The sequence below is a fragment of the Manacus candei genome, unplaced genomic scaffold, assembly GCF_025592945.1.
Source record: "Manacus candei isolate 608988 ecotype Guabito, Panama unplaced genomic scaffold, ASM2559294v1 h1tg000033l, whole genome shotgun sequence".
Lineage (NCBI taxonomy): Eukaryota > Metazoa > Chordata > Aves > Passeriformes > Pipridae > Manacus > Manacus candei.
The window spans coordinates 2821972-2840504 of NW_026138081.1; the positions used below are offsets into that span (position 1 = coordinate 2821972).

General features: G+C 38.4%; 1 protein-coding gene across 1 annotated transcript; it reads right to left on the minus strand.

Annotated features, from left to right (window-relative positions):
* Window positions 1-1633: 1633 nt before the first annotated feature.
* Window positions 1634-8601, minus strand: EMC7 (ER membrane protein complex subunit 7). The gene is made up of 5 exons (XM_051791830.1): window positions 8315-8601; window positions 6725-6844; window positions 4713-4851; window positions 4110-4190; window positions 1634-2070 (listed from the first exon to the last, which is right to left on the minus strand). Exons 1-5 carry the CDS (start codon window positions 8584-8586, stop codon window positions 1918-1920), a joined length of 765 nt encoding a protein of 254 aa, XP_051647790.1. The 5' UTR covers window positions 8587-8601; the 3' UTR covers window positions 1634-1917.
* Window positions 8602-18533: the final 9932 nt, after the last annotated feature.

Below are 18533 nucleotides of genomic sequence, written 5' to 3' on the forward strand. Positions count from 1 at the left end.
TTGAGCAGCCCCAGAGCAGCTGTCAGTCACTGGCCCACCAGTGAGCACTGCCCACACCCCACCCCACAGAGCCCCTGATCCAGCCCCAGAAGGGCTGGCACACCCGAACACTGCCCCTCACCCTACCCCGGCGCTCCAGAGTGGCCAGTGGGCCAGAAGTCCTTCCTGGAAGGGGTGGCCACAGGGGGCCAGAGCAGATAAAACCAGCACCATGCAGCCATCGTGTGACTGTGACCCTGCCATCTCCTGGACTCCTGGTAGCTGGATCTATGCTGGATCTGCGGTGGTAGCTGTAATTGTCTCTTTTTCTCCCTCTTTCTTTACTTCTTCTCCTAATCTCCTTTCTTGATATTTGGGTAACTAAAAACTGGATGGGTTGGATTTTGCTAAGCTGTATGGGCTAGCAGGTGCTAAGTCATTGCTTTGTGAAATGCTTTAATTTGTTTGAATGTTGCCCTTTAAACTTTTGTCAAGTTCCCTCATTTTTTAAAGTTTGCCAGTAAAAGCATGTCATTTAACCTGCTGAGTAACGTGTGCAGCACCCTTTACTGTGCGCTCTCTCAAGGTATAAGAGACCTGAAGGCCCTTTTAATTAATCCAGTGAGTGGATTTTTTGAGCCTTGTATATTTTTAGAGTAAAACCTCTTTGATGAGCTCGGGGGGCGAGTCTGGGGTCTTATAAGTTGCTAATGTGGTTTGACAGGTATTGATGTCACTTTCTGCAAATGTTCAGCTAGTGGAAAACAATCAATTGTTTCTAATTTTCTCTGAAGTTACCAGGTAGCTTGAAAAGATACTGCATAACACACAGGCATGCTCAAGAACAAAGTTTTGCCAGTGACTCAGCATACTTAGTAACAGCCATGTACTTTGAAATATAATTTAAAAGATGAGTGGAATTTATCTTCCTACTACACTTTTAGTTCTTTTCTTTCATTTTAAAATGATTTAATTTTCAAGTCATTTAAAATTCTGTATTTGGCCTCAAATCATACCACCAATAAGATGAAAGCACAGCACGCAGAAAACAGTAAGAAGCAAAAATGTTGCAGAAATGATACATGTGATTTAAAAAGAAAAGATCCAAGATAAACATTCATCATGTTATATAGATACCTTGATTCATAATTAACTTGACAGCTTAAAAGACTTTCTGATGAAAGATACTTTGCTTTTTTTTCCTCCCAAAGAGTTTTTAGCAGGAAGTAGATCAGAATAAAACTGGGCAATACAGAGTGGAAAGTCTTTGAACTAAAGATTACCCAGAGAGGTTGTGGAGTCTCCTTCACTAGAGATATTCAAGAACTATTTGGATGCAATTCTGTGCCACGTGTTCTAGGACAACCTTGCTTGAGCAGGGAGCTTGGACCCAATGACCCACTGTGGTCCCTTCCAACCTTACCCACTGTGTGGTTGTGTAAATTGTGTAGGCAGTAAACAACATAAAATTATTTCATATGTAACATCTGACAAGCTGATCCAGCAAACTACTTAGTAAACCCACAACTCAATTTTGAAAGGGTGATTTGTTCATTTCAGAACTCAAGCAAGTGTAAAACATTAAAGACATCTTAAGACTGAACTCCACTTGTATTATCTTTGAAATATTTTATACATTGTCTTAAGACATTCATTACTGTGAAGCACATCATATAATTTATTTTAATTCTCTACAGAACAATATAGTTAATTCAGTATAACCAGTAACTTTATACAGATACAGTATTGAAGCCATGTCCTCTTTTGCTGACTGTCAAGTACAAAACAGCTTATAACAGTCTAAAAAAAAGCTACAAACTACAATTGTAGCATACTGATTTTCTGCATGGTTAAAGTTTACAGTAGTGGCTTTTTGATCTTTCAGGACAAATAAACACGACAGCACATAACAAACAGTTGTGCAAACTGAAGACTCAACTACCTCCTTTTTCCAGAACTACTTTTCCCTGCTTTACTGCTGCTACCACCAGACTTGCTGGAAGATTTTGAAGAGAAAAGTCTTGTCATGAATTCAGACACATCTGGCAGCTCATGGTTGGAATTCAGCATGTTCATTGATTGCTCCATTTCCTGCATGCAAAGATCAGATAATCTTAATAGCTTGTAACAATTATGGCTGTAGTTAAGGCATCAGTTGATTGTATCAGAAAGATTTCAAATTTTCCCAAAATAGTGTTTCACTATTTGTAGTCCTCCAAGGTACATATTGCTATATATTTTCATGCAAGCACAGCCAAACACCCAGCTACATACAGAAACATAAAACCCCAAAACTAAAAGCACTGGTGTATGGAAAATGGTAACCATGTCTTAAGCAGTCTTACAGGGCAAACATCTGATAAAAAAATAATCTTAAAGAAAAAAATGTCATTATTTATTTTCAGCACTACTTTCCTCCATTTTAAAATTTAAGCTTTTGTTTAGATTTTCAGATCTGTGCTTTCATAGATTCGCACTTTGATGTTTTCAAATTAGTATTATTTATGTTAAATCTAACAAATTTTTGTTGCTGTTTGAAGGGATTAGATATTTTCATTGCCCTACTTTCTGACATTAAGCTATTACAGTACAGCATGTGAGTTTTCTTTGCTTCACGAAAAGAAGGATTTTAATGAGACCATAAATCCAGGTAAGCTTAATGTAACTTTAGAATTTAGCGTAGTGGTTCTATGAGATAAATTAGCATGTTTCAAAACAAACCACCCCTGAAGTGCATACAACAGCTTAACTGCACATCCACAATAGGATAACGCTTACAGCAATTGCCAATTTAATGTGGGATTGTCACCTTGCTCTTCTAGTTACCATTCAGAATGATATATTTCAGGGCATTTTGCTAGACTTTGTTACTATTGCATCCACACTACATCTACACTTAAAGCCTCCACAACAGGCAGTCACTAAATCATTAATCATTTCTACACAGACTAGTACTGTGCTGATTCCATAAATAAAAAGCAAGTAAACTTGAAAAATATTATACAAGCTCTATACACTCCAAAAACAAGTGGAATTTGGATATACACTTAACAATTTAATACATGGTCATCTAGAGAATACCACTACAATTGAGTTCTTAAAAACTCCCTTTTCCTACTCTTTAAAGATAATTTAAATTCCTTCAACTTAAAATTTCTCCTTAACAAGTCATATTGGTCAGCTAATAAGAACTAAATCATCAGAAGTTCTGATGGTATTACCATCAGAATGGCCTGCCTGTAAGCAGTGTCAGGCCAGTGAAAAAAGTAAGGAATAAGTGATTTTTTTTAAAATTCAACTTCCAGAGTTCAGCTTGGTTTGAAGAACATGCTATGTATATCTAGCATATATTTGTACCTGTTTTTAAATGAAAATTACAGCCAAAATAGCATTACATAGCTCTGATATGCTTTTTATAAGTATTACTTATAAAAAAAAAAGATTCAGACACCTATAAAGTACTGCTGAAGACACTGGTCATTTAGGGGAGAAGGAGTTTTTAGTTAACCAAGCCTTCAAAAAACAGCCACCCATGACAGACAAGGAATACTTCTAAAAATAAGAAAAGATTTAGCAAACACCTTGAATCTCCATTTTGTCCTAGCCTTCTGCTATTCAGCATTTTGCATGATGAAAGGACAATAAATCAGGCAATTTAATGACTACATTAAGACTGTATCATATACACTACTGTGACATCTGGATTTAACATAGTAAACTGTGCTTTAGCCTGATGGGAAAGAGAACCCCAAATCATACTCTTCTCAATACACACTTATTAAATGATGTCTAAAAATAAAGTGCCAGATTTAAATATAGTGCAAAAATATACTGGAAATTTACAGAAAAAAAATCCTTTGAGAAATTATATTTATCACTCTAAAGAAAGTCTGGAAAACACCACTCATACTGTAACAGCCTCAAAGTTGTGGCAAATAATTTAATTCTGTGTTGTCCTGTTTAACAGCAAATTCACAAGTCAGGAAATGTCAGAACAGCAACACTGCATTAACTGAATAAATCATGCCCATTAAGACCTCTTTAAAAGTCCAGTTTTGTTTTTATTGCTTCTTTGTACCCTAATCTCATTATCTTTGGTCTCTATGTATGCATCAACTGAACCTACTTACCCGCCTCATATCAGGATCACTGGTGTTGACAACTTTAGGTAAAAGCACAAATATCAGTAACGGAAGAACCATCATCATCACCTACACAGAAAGCAGGAAATACTTCTTCAGCTTAGTTGTTGCTCTAGACACTTTCAGAAACACTAACATAAAGCTTTAGCTAAACAGTCAAATTCTAGAACCACTGCATTCCGAGTCAGTAACCCAGATTCGGTAATCCATTTGTCAGGAAAGAAACCTGGTAAGAGAGTACTGTGCTTTAAATAACATGATTTCAAAATCTATTGCAATAAAGCAAATGCTTGTTATATCTTAAAGCTGTTGTAATTACAATTCTGCAACATGTTGATCTCCACATTATTAGAACAAGATCATGTTGTCAAATGAAGCAGACTACAGGCTATTTTCACAGAGTGGGTATGTAAGGAAGGAGAGGTCACAGAAAAACTTTCTATTTGTATGCAAATGAAAAAATAAAACAATCCTCTCGGAAGAGCAAAGTGTGTACATCTTTTCTCATTTACTTTATTCTTGGTATTCTGAAAAACAGCTGTATTTGGATCTTTAGCATACTTTTAACCTTTGCGTGTTGCTTGTACGTACCATAGGGTTCATGAGGAAATCTGTCCATCCCCAAGATTCTCTCTTTATAAAGTATGAAGGTGGTCCAGAAGATTTCATCTGCAGTGGGTATGGCAGCCTGACAACTTCAGAGGGTTTGATGTAATTCACGTATCTTGCTCTAATGAGCAAAATGTGAGTAATTGAAAATACAATCATAGAATCTTTAACAAAATAAAAGATGATTTAAAAAAAAAATCAAAACAAAGTTTTAATAGTAGACTACAAACAAAATTATGTAGTGTCAATTAGGCTTCACTTTTCAGAAACTAGTTCCTCTCAGCGGCATCTTTTACGGAATCAAAAACAAGCCATTTTTTGTCACCTTGGTAATGAACAAGAAAAACTACACTGTATAAAGACAGATACAGCTTTGCAGATACAGATATAGTCTGGTTTAACCAGTTTGCTCAGGGATCAATTATTTGTATGTGAAGTTAATACCTTTTGCCTAAGTGCATTACTTTGCATTAATCAATACTGAATCTCAGTCTTTATTACTTGATCAGGTTTTTCCATAGCTCTTCACTCATATTATTTATTTGGGCCTGGTATTTAGATAGTTACTCAGTTACTACCATCTTTGTCACTCTTGATACATTTGTCATGATTTACGAATATTTACTTGCCTTAGTGCAACTCCAAGGATGGCTTCTGCTCATTACAAGAGAAATAGTTTATTCCTTCTGAAATTTTCATCAAATACTCATCCACAGAATGTCCTTCCCGCCTACCTTATGACTAAATATTTTCTCCAAAACTTGAGATTTTAAAGTAGATCTTATCAAATATTCTTTTTCCTCTTTCTAGGAATTGCATTAATTTTTTAAGGCAGAATGTTCCCTAGAAAAGCCCTGTTGACATTTCCCTCAAGTATCATAGTTTTTCATGCATCTCTGATTCCTCAGCTGTATTCCTCATTACAGTTTCTATCCATTTGACTGGCAGACATGGCAAGCCTACTGCGACTTTCCTCTGCAGACATATCCTAGCGATTTACTTTACATCAAATTTGTAACCTTACTAGTCTTCAGATACCCAAACAGTGCTAGGAGTGACTTTAAACACACTATTGTGTCTATTTGTCCATATTTATTACATATTGTTGCCAGTAAGATATTGCCTAATGAACTATAAAAATAAAAATTACATAAAGTTTGGAAAAAACCTAAGCTCAAACAAATTGTTCCCTTATTAAACAAGCACCATTTTCAGTGAGATTTCAACTTTTAACCTCCCCTAAATATACTGTTGGAATATTTATACTGATGTTTGTATTTCTAAAATGTAACGATAACTTTTATAAGATACTGTAAAAGACAATAATGAAGTTAAGAAACTCTATGTCTGCCTGAACAAAGAAAAATTAACTACAAACATGTTTATTTAAATGAAAATCACCTTACTACATCAGATATATAGTTTTTCTGTATTTCTGAATAGCTTGCAGTTATAGGTGTACAGTTAGAGTGGTTTGGTATAACGTATCTTGCCATAACATAAAAAACAAGCTAATGATGCTACAGAAATACTGCAGGCTAGCAACTACTACTATTAACCAGTAACTGTAACAAGTGTCCTATGGGAATGTAACAGAAATACTTTGGAGTTTCACTGTGCCAAATCCTGACAGAACATTTATTAAAGAAATGGAATACGGAAGAAGGAAAAAAAGGTAGTGGCAAATGATAAAGCAGATAACTGATTCATGCCCAGATTTTATTTCAGGATAGCTGCATAAGAAGATAATAAAAGTAAACAGAAAGACTTTTAAAATCTATTTTCTGTTATTTAAGGCCATAAATATAAAAAGAAAGAAAAGAGATCAGACTTCGGATTTTAAGAAACATGCTCCTAGAAGTGATGTTAAAAGAAGCCAAAAGTATGCTCTGAAATGGAACATCAGACCTACAGCACTGTTTACATTAATTCTTGTACTGTGCTGTCAGGAACACATAATACACCAACACAGAAGCAAATCAGGAAAGGCTCACCTCATTTTGCCTTTTGAAGTTATGTCAACTCGCACGGGCTCAAATTTATGAGCAGGGGATATAACTTCCACTACATAAGATCCTGAAGGTACATCATGAACCACAAAACTTCCATCTGTCCTGAAAAACAGTAAGTTGTGCTACATTTCAATATGCTCCAGCATACAGGACAGCATGCTTTCCCATTTTTTAAAAGAGGTTGTAAGACTATCATCTTATATTATAAATCTTAATATAACAATGGCCAAAAGAAAAATTTAAATCATTCAGCACTCACAATATCAAACCCCTTAAGATCATCAATGTACGCCACAAAGTTAAGACAAAAAAAAGTTGTTCGAAGGGAAAAAACCACAATAAAACCTGACACATTAGAAACGTGCATCAGAAAAACAAATAAATAAACCCTCTTAAAAGGGAACTCTCAAAAAGAATTTTGTCCTTATGCCCTTTACACCAGCTCTTTTTCAAAGATGCACATCAATTAAGCACCTTCCCACTTTTATGTGATGATTTGAAGCACTAAGAATGCTTACGCTATCTTATATTGCAATTGCTAGAAGGATGTTTCCCTAGGAATTTCCTTCTAATTTTTCATTCTTTACAGTATCACTTTAAAAAAATTCCCCTAATTTTTTTTCTAAAGATGTATTCATATGACACAGCAAATTCTCACTTCATATACTGGTTTCCAGTACTGGCTTTTTTAGAAGAAAAAAAGTTCCATTTTTACCTCAGTGAGGAAACTAATCAGATTTATAAAAATGCTCATACAAGAGAACGACTCTTGTAATACTCGAAAAACAACTTTACCAAATAATTGTTTTCCTATTTTGATAACTGGAATGGTTTTGGTAACTTCTACTTTTGAAACTATGACATTCTTAATTGAGAACATTTTCTATGTCTTAAAATCTCTAGATTATATATACCCACTACCACCTGAGACTGAATAAGATAATGTGATTCTTTACAACTCCCAACTGCATTTGCATATTGTTGTGTGAAGCAGTAAAGTCATCCCTTGAACTGGCTTTCACCAGTACAGTGAAAGTTTTTCACGGGTACTGTAACACAGAACCACAACTGCAACAAACATTTCGTAAATTCTTAGCAAAGCTAAGGTTCTTGAAACGAAGTGGCAGAATTTGCACCAAGAGAAGCTGAGAATAAACACTGTCCTCCAGACAGTGCAAACGCGCTTGGGGTTTTTCTTTGTCTTGGAGTTCTTTTTACTTATAACTCTGTTCCAATGTTTTTGATCGCTACAACGCTAGCAGCCTGAGCCATCAGTTTGGATACGCCTGCAGAAGGCTGAGGCCAAAACCTACCGCAGTGCAGGCCTGGCCGTTCCTAGTCCCTTACAAGGTACGGGGCCAGCGTAACTCCAGCAGCCCACCTCGGCAGCCTGTGATTCCGCGATCCCACAACCGTGCGCGGCTGACCGGAACAGGCCGTGCCGGGCAGGAGCCGCCCCGCCCCCGCTCCCGCCCCACCACGGCCGGGCCGGGCCGGGCCGAGCCTGCCGCCGGCCCCCGCCTGCCCAGGGCCGCCCCGCGGGGCCTGACCCCCGCCGCGCCCGCCGCTCACTTCAGGAAGCCGACGTGCTCCTCCCCGTCCACCAGCACCCGGGCCCCCGCGATCCAGTCCTGCGGCTTCACTCCAGGCACCACGGCCCGGCCCTCGATCTTAAACCGCTCCCCGGGGCCCGCGCCGCCTGGCACCTCCGCCGGCCCGAGGAGCTCCGAGCCGCAGGCGCCGCGAGGCAGCGGCGCGACCGACAGCCAGAGGAGCGCCAGGCACAGCGCCCCGGCCCCGGCCCCGCTCCCGCTCCGCGCCGCCATCGCTGCCCGCGCCCCCATCGCGCGCCTGCGCCCGCCAGGGAGAGGGCGGGGCGGCGCCGGGGCCGCCCCTCGGGCCGGAGCTGTGGGACAGGGGCAGGGGCGCGGCTGAGCTGTGGTGCTTGAGCTGCACTATCTGCCCTAACACAGCTCGCTTATCCAACAGCCCGCGTCACTCGAGGGTGTTGGAAAGGCAGGGCGGGATCCTTTGTTTTTTTTCGGATTGTGAGTAAAAACAAAGGATAAGATAATTTGCTGCTCAAAAAGTGGAATGGCAGAAATGTGAACCTGAAGAACATGAATGTGTAAGAAGTAGATGTATGTTCTTTGGTAATGGATCTATTTAAGGCGTTTTAGTTTTAAATCTTAATAGTTATCATGCAAAGAGGAACAAGCTTTTTCTAGGGAAAACAAGTAACAAGCTTACAAAAGATTAAAATTTATCATAAAATAAAGGCCTAAATTGTCATCTTTTAGCAGTGATTCATAGCACTGCAGTTTGTTTCTGATTAAGTACAATAGCATGAAAATGTGTTACTTAATGGGGAGTACAGACTTACAGGAGAAACCACAAGGGCTGTAGTACCTTCCCTGTCCCCTAATTTTCCTTTGTGAAGCACATCGTGTATTTATTGTCACGTTGTAGCTACACTTGCTTCCTTTTTACCTCTCTTATTTATGTCAGAGTTAATTACTGAACATATGGAAAACATTATCATTAAACAAGATTAACCTGGTCATCAGCAGATAATAAAAACGTATCATACTAGGCATGATTTGAAAAGCATATGTCATCCCATGTCAGTGGGATGTTGTGAATTATTTGTCTGGCAGTATCTTTTAGCTGTGTCTGCTTTGGAGACAATCTATGAGGTTCTTCCATCATATAAGCTCATGAAAGCATTAACCTCCACCAGTTTTGGGAGTGAAAACCTAAGAATGCCAAAACTGAATAGTGTTAGAAGTACTTACCAATAAAACCACTAAGCCGTTCTCTTAAAGCCACAGACACAACACTGTTTCCATTACAACATCACAGAGACACATCATCTTCATAGTGACACCTCGTGTTAATAGTTTTTACGTGCAGTTACTGTAAAAATGCTCATATTTTTAAAATATCTTCAAGGAGCTGTATTAGGATACCGTCAGACCACAAAGAATGATCATGCCCTCCAGTTTTAAGGATTTCCTCAACCGAATAATTTATTTTTATAACCTACATAATAAGAGTTTTGTAGGGGCGACAGTGCCCGAGGGAGCATGCGCCGATATAGACAACCCTATTGGTCAAGGAAGTCACATGGTTTTAAGGGATAAAAGCAGCGCCGAATTTGAAATAAACCTCTTTGTTTTACCACCTCACAGAGAGCGTGCATTTTCCTTATTACATAAAGACACGTGCCACCCTACAGAGTTTCTTGGTTTAAATACTTGGAGAACCTAAAGAAAAAACCCTCATATGTTCTTTCATAATCTAATCTAAGAAGCTTCTCCCTCTCTGCATCGTCCTGCTAACAAACCTAGCAGCTAATTAAACAGCATCTTGGCTAGAACTTTATCCTCATGTAGAAGCCTTGACTGTAATTGAAGCTTTCATTGCAGAGGCAATCTTTATATATGATTAATTTTATATATATATACACACACATACATATATGCCTTATCCAATAGCTGCACTGGCATGCAACCTTTTCAATGTTAGGTAAACAGTCCCTTGTCCTCTAACCACATAATTTCTTTACATATAAAAGTTCTATTTCATGCAGATATATCGGTTACCGTATTTTTAAGTGTACACAGCTGAGAAAATAATTGATTACTGCCTTTTTTTCGATTAAGACTAGCTACAGTGGCAACTCACTTGAGTGGATTGCACAAGTCTGTTTGTGAGTTTTGATATCATGCTATTGGTGTTTGCCTTCTAGGTAAAAAGAAGGAATCCCAGATCAACAGTAGTACAAATGGAAACAAAGAAATAAAAACGTCCAGGTATATATTTATCAAAATAAATAGTACCTCACCTGGGAGATGCTATCTGTTTTTTCTGGAAGGAATTTTACTATTAGCAAAGTCGTGTCTGCCACTTGATTTCAAGTGAATCTCTGGTCAGAAATCAGATAAAACTGCCAAGCAACAGCTTCAGTGCAATTGAAACAACTGAACAGTTCCAACAACTTGAAAGTGCAATCAAGGATGACCTCCATGTTTTGTAGCTGCCTCTTCATTGATGGATTCATTGAGTAACAGCTACATAGAAAATGGCAAGTTTCTTAGAAGTTCTAACCTGCTCATAAGCACATTTACGGTTTTGTTTGAGTTACTTCAATCAGCTGTGACTAACACTACAGAACTGTCAGCCAGATGGATGAGAGCTGACAGTCCCTAATGGGTTGAACAAAGAGGAGGTCTAGATTAATGTAATTCCATCACACTGATAACAGCAAAATCTGTGTCTCAGATTCTTGTCACATGTGGTTTCACATACAAACTGAAAAAGCAGAGGAGATCCATTAAATCCCTCTGAACAAAACATCAAAATCCAAGACCATCATAGCTGTTTCTGAATTAAGTGGTTTGGGATACTGTTGGATACTCTTAAGTAGCAAGAGAGTTTTTTAATCCTGCGAGGATAAAAGCACTTTGCAAGCAGTGTAGCAGAACTTATTTTTGTGCTGAATCCTTTTCACAGTTGGAATGCTAGCAAAACTTGATATATATTTTTCCTTACAGGACACCATTAGTAAAGCGTTTAATTCACTCTTGAACATGTCAGTGCAATTTCTCTGAAAACTTCTCTTTCCATAAAGCTGATAGCACCTTGGCTAGTATTTAAATATTTACATTTGAAAAGGAACATGATCCTGTCATTGATACTAGTTTACTTCAATACACCGGACCACAAAGAGCAGCAGCCCAAAATCAGGCTGTAATATGCAGAGGTGTTGACTTTGACCAGACAAGCAGGGAGCAGCTTCAGCCATCTGCCTCTAGTCTTATCATAATCTTTGAGTCAGTCCCCCGATATAGGTACACAGATAACAACACCCGGCACACCAGATGAGTAATTCTGGTTCACATATGTTCAGTGGAAGCAAAGATACAATCCTTGCTGACATGAAGAATAAATAAGAACTACATGTGCATTGGAATACTGTAGCACAGCTACCTCCTACTTTTTTTTTGGAGAAACTAATTAATTAGAGGTGAGAAGAAATCAAAATGCCCAGCCAATAACAGCAGATTTATGAGAATACACAACTGAAGGTAGATGGAAGAATTTGGCATAAAGGTACAGTGAAAGGCCACAGCCAGGTTAACTCATTTGCTGAGCTCTCTCCTTACCAAGGAACCTTACTATGATTAAATACAGAATTAACAAAAATTGTGGTGCATATCTTTTCAGCACTGATTTTTTTTTTAAAATATATTTATTGTAGTGTGGAATCATAATGCCATCTACTGGAAATTTTCTGTTCTACACTAGAAATGGTTAGAACACGGACAGAACAAGTCAGGATTGCAGACTGGATTCAGCAACAGTCTTTTTGTTGTCCTGAATATAAAACACCCTGAGAGGGTCCTACATCTGACTTGGGGCAGAAAGATACACAGGTACACCATCTTCAGTTGCCCCAGAATCCCACTCTGCTTCAAACAGATTGCCTGTCCAAAGAAGGGCAATGAAGCTGATTAAGGGTCTGGAGCCTAAGTCTCATGAGAAACAGCTGAGGGAGCTGGGGTTGTTTAGCTTGGAGAAAAGGAGACTCAGTGGAGATATTATTGTTCTCTACAACGACCTGAAAAGAGGTTGTAGCAAGGTGGAGGTCAATATCTTCTCCCAAGTAACAGGAAGAAAAATGGCCTCTAATTGCGCCAGAGGAGATTTAGATTGAACATTAGGAAAAATTCTTTACCAAAAGGGTTGCCAAGCACTGGAACAGGCTGTCCAGAGAAGTCCTCATCTCTGGAAGTATTTAAAAGACATGTAGGTATGGTGCTTACGGACCTGGTTTAGTGGTGGACTTGGCAGTGGTAGGTTACTGGTTGGACTTGATGATCTAAAAGGGCTTTGGCAACCTAAATAACTGTGCTGGGGCAGAAAAATCTCTTAATCCCCTTGTAAACTCTGTAGTTGTCAGAATAGTTTCTACATCTCCAACACATCCATCCCCACAGCGTGGAGTCAGCACATATGATTGAGGACTTTTAAGTCTCAGAGAACTAACATTCATCTACTCCCTTGTTTGCTTTCATCTCAAGTTGACTGGACAAACTTCTTCAGGACGTGGATTTTTTTTTTTTTTTTTTCAGGAAAGAATTGTTTGCATCTTATATGTCCAAAATCACGAACAGGATACTCTACTTTGGCACACTCTTCACAGGAGACAGCAAATGCTGACACTGAGATTGCCAGATAATAACCAGTTTTGTCTGGTTGCAATTGAACTGATCTTTACTGAATTCAAATTTCATTCTTTTGTGGAGGAAATTTAATTAATAGTTTAGGTGCAGGGAAAAGGAGCATACTTTTCCTGCTGTAAAAATTTCCAGACTCCCTCGTGCAAGCAGAACAAGTATGGGTGTAACACGACGGTAAGCCGGAAGCCAGTTTTACAGTACTATGACTGCATTCCTCATGTGCTCCTGTTCTCTGTAAAGATTTGTCCCTACACCTCTGTTAAGCAGCAATTGTTCAAAAACCATGCAAGCAGCATACTTAAGAACTGCAGCATTCATTAAGCTGACTAGTTAAGAAGCTATGTCCCACAGAATGGTGCTACACACGTTCTCAGATTCCTGTGTTGTTACTTGTATGGACAGCACCTGTAATCATTCACATGAGGCTAGAATGACGCATCACTGTGATATTTGGTTTCTAAAAAAATAAGCAGTTTAGAGTCCTTATTTTTTGGTATGGAGTCTAATGCTGTGTTATTTTTTTTACATCTGGATTCTACTTCCATAATGCCACAAGGTGGCCTCCACATAATACAGCATTATCATCACATCCTTTACAGAAAGACATATGAAAGCATGTTTCTGCTTTACTGCAGTATCGGTAATAAGACTATCACAAAACAACATTCCTTTATTTGTATGTCAAGCTCAAATAGTTCACATGCTGTATAGAATTGGTTCCCAAGAGACAGGAGGTTAAGCAACACAAAGCAGCTGCAAGTGCTGGAGTAGGATGTTCTACCAGAGAGAAGCCTGTTCAGGAACCAAGCAACACGCTCACAGAGCAGATCCACAAGTTGTCTGCCCGGCAGAGAGTCTGAGAAATCCTGAATCCGACATGCAAAGCGATGCTCTAATTCAGAGAGCCTTAAGCAGTTGCTTAAATTATGCTACAGTTGCTTCTCTGCTAGGAGAACCTGAAGAAATAAAGGCCAAAAGCAGCAGAGATCCTCCTTCTGGCTGGAAGTTTAACTATTTCTGGCCTATCATGAAAGTTTATGCTAGTTTTTAAGGGAGTGAATGACCAAAGGCCAAAGATTGATTTGCATAATTTCAAAGCCCATCTTTCGCTACTTTTTTTTTTTTTGTGGAAGAGCTTTATTTTACACAATTTATAGTGGGACTTAGAAGTATAACAATGCAAGGGAAATTGGAATAGCAATTTCTAGATGATATTTTTTTTCGTGTACTAAATATGTTGTTACAAAAACTATTACAATGTGTACCATTACCAAATCTGGATTCAAACTAAATATGAAAGTAGTAAAACCTCTGAACTCGCATTATTTGACAAAGCAAAAGAAACAAAGCTGGGCCTTAAACTCATTTTCTTATTTATAGAGCAAATTAGTAGTTCTGGACAGTTGGCTATTTCTTGATCTCAGAAATGATTCTGCAGTGTTTTGGTTTTTTTTTCTGAAGCTTTAGCTACTCCTACTACTTACCTTCAGCAGTAGCTGTAGAAACTTTTTTTTTTAAACACATTCTGGCTGTTCTTGAGAAGCTGAGAACTGTAACTGTCCTTGGCTTTCAGTTTCTCTGTACACACCTTTCTTGTACACTGGCATTTGAGATACATAACTGTACATGTGCACAGCTGATACCTGAGTTTACCAGCTGCTACTTCTTTGAAACTCAACACTTAGAAGAATAACTGCTGATAGCTTTTCCTATTGTCTTCTTTCATTGTATTAGCCAGTACTTCTGTAACTTTTTTCAAGCTATTATTGAAATAAGCAACTTTTTTTCTTCTACCCTTCAATCTTTGCCTTGTTTATCTGAATGAAATAATTTGGAGGTGCATTAACCTCCATTACACTGTAAATAAGCTAAAGACAGGATTCATATTTAAAGTGCATTCCTATTTGTGTGGGCCTTTATGCTGAATCAGACTGTGCAAGTAAAGGCATGCCTTGATGAGCCAGAGTTCGTACATCACAGAGAACTGCTCAAATAAAACACTGTGGGGAACTGCACACATTATCTATCATTAATCGATGGCAAACAAGCTAATTTTCTATGCGTTGTTACATTGCTATTCAGTGTGTTAAACAGTCTCATTAAAGAAACAATTAGCAGCTTCGCATTATGCAGTAGTAGTTCCTGTTTGACTCAAATATATCTGTCAGCCTTAGACCACAGGTAAGTAAGAGTCCTATAGGAGTATAGTGATTATTTCTATATTATATTAATCTTTCTTTTTTTATTATTTTAATAGTTTAGCCTGAAGCGGGATTTTCTATTTCTCAGATAAGTACTGTGGGGTTAAATGAAATAATTTTTAGATTTAAAATACTAGCTTTGTCATATAAAATATTTGTAATTGCAGCATGACGTGTTGTACTTGCCATATGATTCATGGGTTTGGATGCATATGTCTCCTTCCTCCTTAATTTTTTGAGCCATGTAAGAATGGGTTATTTTTCTATGTCTCATATATTTTTGGAAAAAATAATACCATAAGTCACCTTGTAATGCCTTTTCCTCCCCTCTAGCTACTTGCTTTCATTATTTGTAAATGAAAATATGTAACCATATTTGACAGTAGGCTCCTCTGGGAAGCTCTGTACTGTATAATGGCTAGTAAAATCCAGGGCCCACTGGAAGTAGTAGCTTTGACATAGCTAGCAGAAATCCTGAATTTAATTTTGTGTTTTGGTTTTAGATTTTTATTTTAGGCAAATAAAGTAACTATGACCTACAAAAAGATTATTGCAGGATTTCATTTATGACTTTCGCTGTTTTCTGCAAGCCTAAAGAAGCCTAAGCATCTTAAAAGTGGTGGTCGCTCCAGGTGACAAAGACTGGTGTGTAGTTTAGGCTTACTCTTTGCAAGTGTAAAGATATGCTTTTAGTTATTGACATGTTAAAATATTGGGAAGAGGAAGCAAAATCAAATAACTGCCAGGGCTGCTTTGTATTCAAGCAAGAGTTGAGGGGATGGGTGGGTGGGATGGACAGGGAAAGAAACAGTGCATAAACTCTTAAAAATATGTATTACATTAAGCTCCTAAGTAATACCTGTTTAGAAAAGAAGAAATAACCCCTTCAAACAACAAACCAAATAAAAAGTACCAATCTGGTGGTCTCTGAAACTGATAATCTCTTTCTCTATAAAATAATGTGATGCTTGATGAAACAGCAACTGACTTTTTACTGGCTGCGGCACAGCTACCTGGAATAGGAGCATTCTTCAGCAAGGCCACAGAAAGCTCGAGCTCAGGTGAACCACCAGCAAGTCCCACCGCAGGCTTCTGCACAGCCCATTATCTGGCTGGACAGTCTCTGTGGCAGACAAAACATAGGGAGATTAGAAAGCCTGAGCTTGTGCATTTAACATTAGAAGATTCTCCTTGCATACAAAGCACACAGTGGCATCTTAACCTAGAACAGGCACATACAAGAAAGAAAAGCAGATTCTTTTATAACTGAATCATTGACACAACTTGAGTTTGCAATATCTCCTAAGGGAAGTTCTGCTATGAAAGAATTCTACTAAGGGTTCAGCAAAAGGGTCTCTTAGCAGAGGCAATGCTTTGTCTGAAGCTCAAACAGAACAACAGATCAAGGAGCAGTGCTGCAGCTCCACACGTGCCACAACTCTGCATGGCTCACAGCTGGCAGTGCCATGAGGACAAAAAGCAGTATATGAGACAGTAGATATGATTGAGGCTGTCCTTAAAGCAGTATTTGCTGTTTATCTTCCTTTTATCTCACCACTAGATGTGGGAGCAAAAGGTAGGGCTTGCTGGGGCCATCCGACTCAAATTAGTTCTTCCTCTCACTCAAGTCTCTCATTGACGAGACAGTAAAATTCAATTATGCTGCTGCAATGCCAACTAAAATGATACTTTCCTCAAAAAGTATAATGCTTCTAAACACCAGTGAAGGTATTACTGCAGACCATTAAAATCAGTTCAAGTTCTGAATACATTTCCTGGCCAAAAGACAACTTCAAGTAAGTCTGAAAAATCAGTTAGTTATGCTGAACACCAGGAACATGTGGGCTGCAGTAACTTGGAGACATAGAGTAATGAATAGGAACTGCTCTATAAGGTATGAAAAATACAATAAGCTTAATAAATACTACAAAGCAACCACTGACCAATCCATTTTGTCAGGAAAAAGGTATTAATGAGGATACCAAGACCTGTAGATTAACAATTTCTCAATACAAAAGCCTATTACAATCAAGATTTAGATTTGGTGAGTTTATGAATGATGTCTTGCAGTTCCTTTCACATAAGCACAATCCTTGACTGTTTCAACCCGACTGGACTTGAAGGAGTCACCAGGGGCTAAATGCTCATTTTCCAGAGCTCAGAGAGAACTATCAAATGAGGAAACAATATCTGAAGTATGTATGCCAAATCCTGCATGCAGAAATGCTGAAATGCGTTTTGCTGGTCCCCACGGTAAAAGCTGAAGTTAGCAAGCTGCCAGTTGTGAAAACGGCTCCAAGGGCGTTCTCTTATTTACAGCCCTCATGAGTAGTGTGGCTGAGGTCACAAACCAAATATTCAGACACTGTGGAAAGTAAACTAAATCACAATACACTAAAATCCTAAAAAAAAACAAAACCAAACAATTTGTCATGTCAGACTCTTTGCTCAGACATTCTTATGTCCCTTTTTTAATGATAAATCGGTAGTAGCATTTGTTATCATCTGGCCACAGCGCTACTTTATGCTGGAGACAAGTATATTCTAGTTTGTTGTTTTGGGTTGAGTTCTGGGTTGTTGTTTTTGTTGAGGTTTTTTGGATTTTTTTCTCCTTTCTTGTTTTTAGCTTCAGTAGCAACTTTATCTGTTCATCTGGAAAGTAGCTAATCTGCTTTTTGAATCAAGAATTGTGAGATGGAAAGAATCCCTTTAGACATGCTAAGGGATATGCCACCAATAGGAGCATAAATGTATTGGAATGCAGAGGAAAGTGCAAAAGATGATACTTTTGATGAGTGCATACATGTGCTTACACAGCATTGTGTGAACAAGACATGTCCTCACTCTGCCCAATTCCCTGATTATTTTGTGTGGTCAGAAAACCCTGAAAGACTGAATTTTCATTTTTTGCAAGCTTATAAGAGGCATCGACAAATTTAAAGAATTGTACACAGAGAGAGAGGCAAGATGGGTGAAGAGGGAAAAACCCCCAATCCAAACCAACAAACCTCTTAAACCTCTAAGCAGCAATCACTAGCTTACCATTTGTAAAGGTTCAGAATTGCAGGCATTTTTAATTAATACTAGTAGAACACTGGTGTTTATGTTCAAAAACCATTTATATACACACACTCTTAATACACCAGCTTCATCTTAAACCTCCTGACTGAAACAGCCATTACATTAGCATGCATCATTGTGCTTCTCTAGTGTTAATCTAAGGAGTAAACCAAGTGGTAGCATCCACAGTTGCCCAGCATAGGGCATAAGACTCTTGAGTTTTCACAGTTCGATGCCACTAAGCTGATAATTTGTTTTGTAGTGAGAACCTGGAAGACTTGAGGT

Coding starts and splice junctions, on each gene's coding strand:
- EMC7 (XM_051791830.1), bottom strand. CDS start 8,586: ATGGGGGCGCGGGCAGCGATGGCGGCGCGGAGCGGGAGCGGGGCCGGG. Junction 6,845..8,314: donor GAGCACGTCGGCTTCCTGAA/GTGAGCGGCGGG, acceptor ACTGTTTTTCAG/GACAGATGGAAGTTTTGTGG. Junction 2,071..4,109: donor GTGATCCTGATATGAGGCGG/GTAAGTAGGTTC, acceptor CTTTGCATGCAG/GAAATGGAGCAATCAATGAA.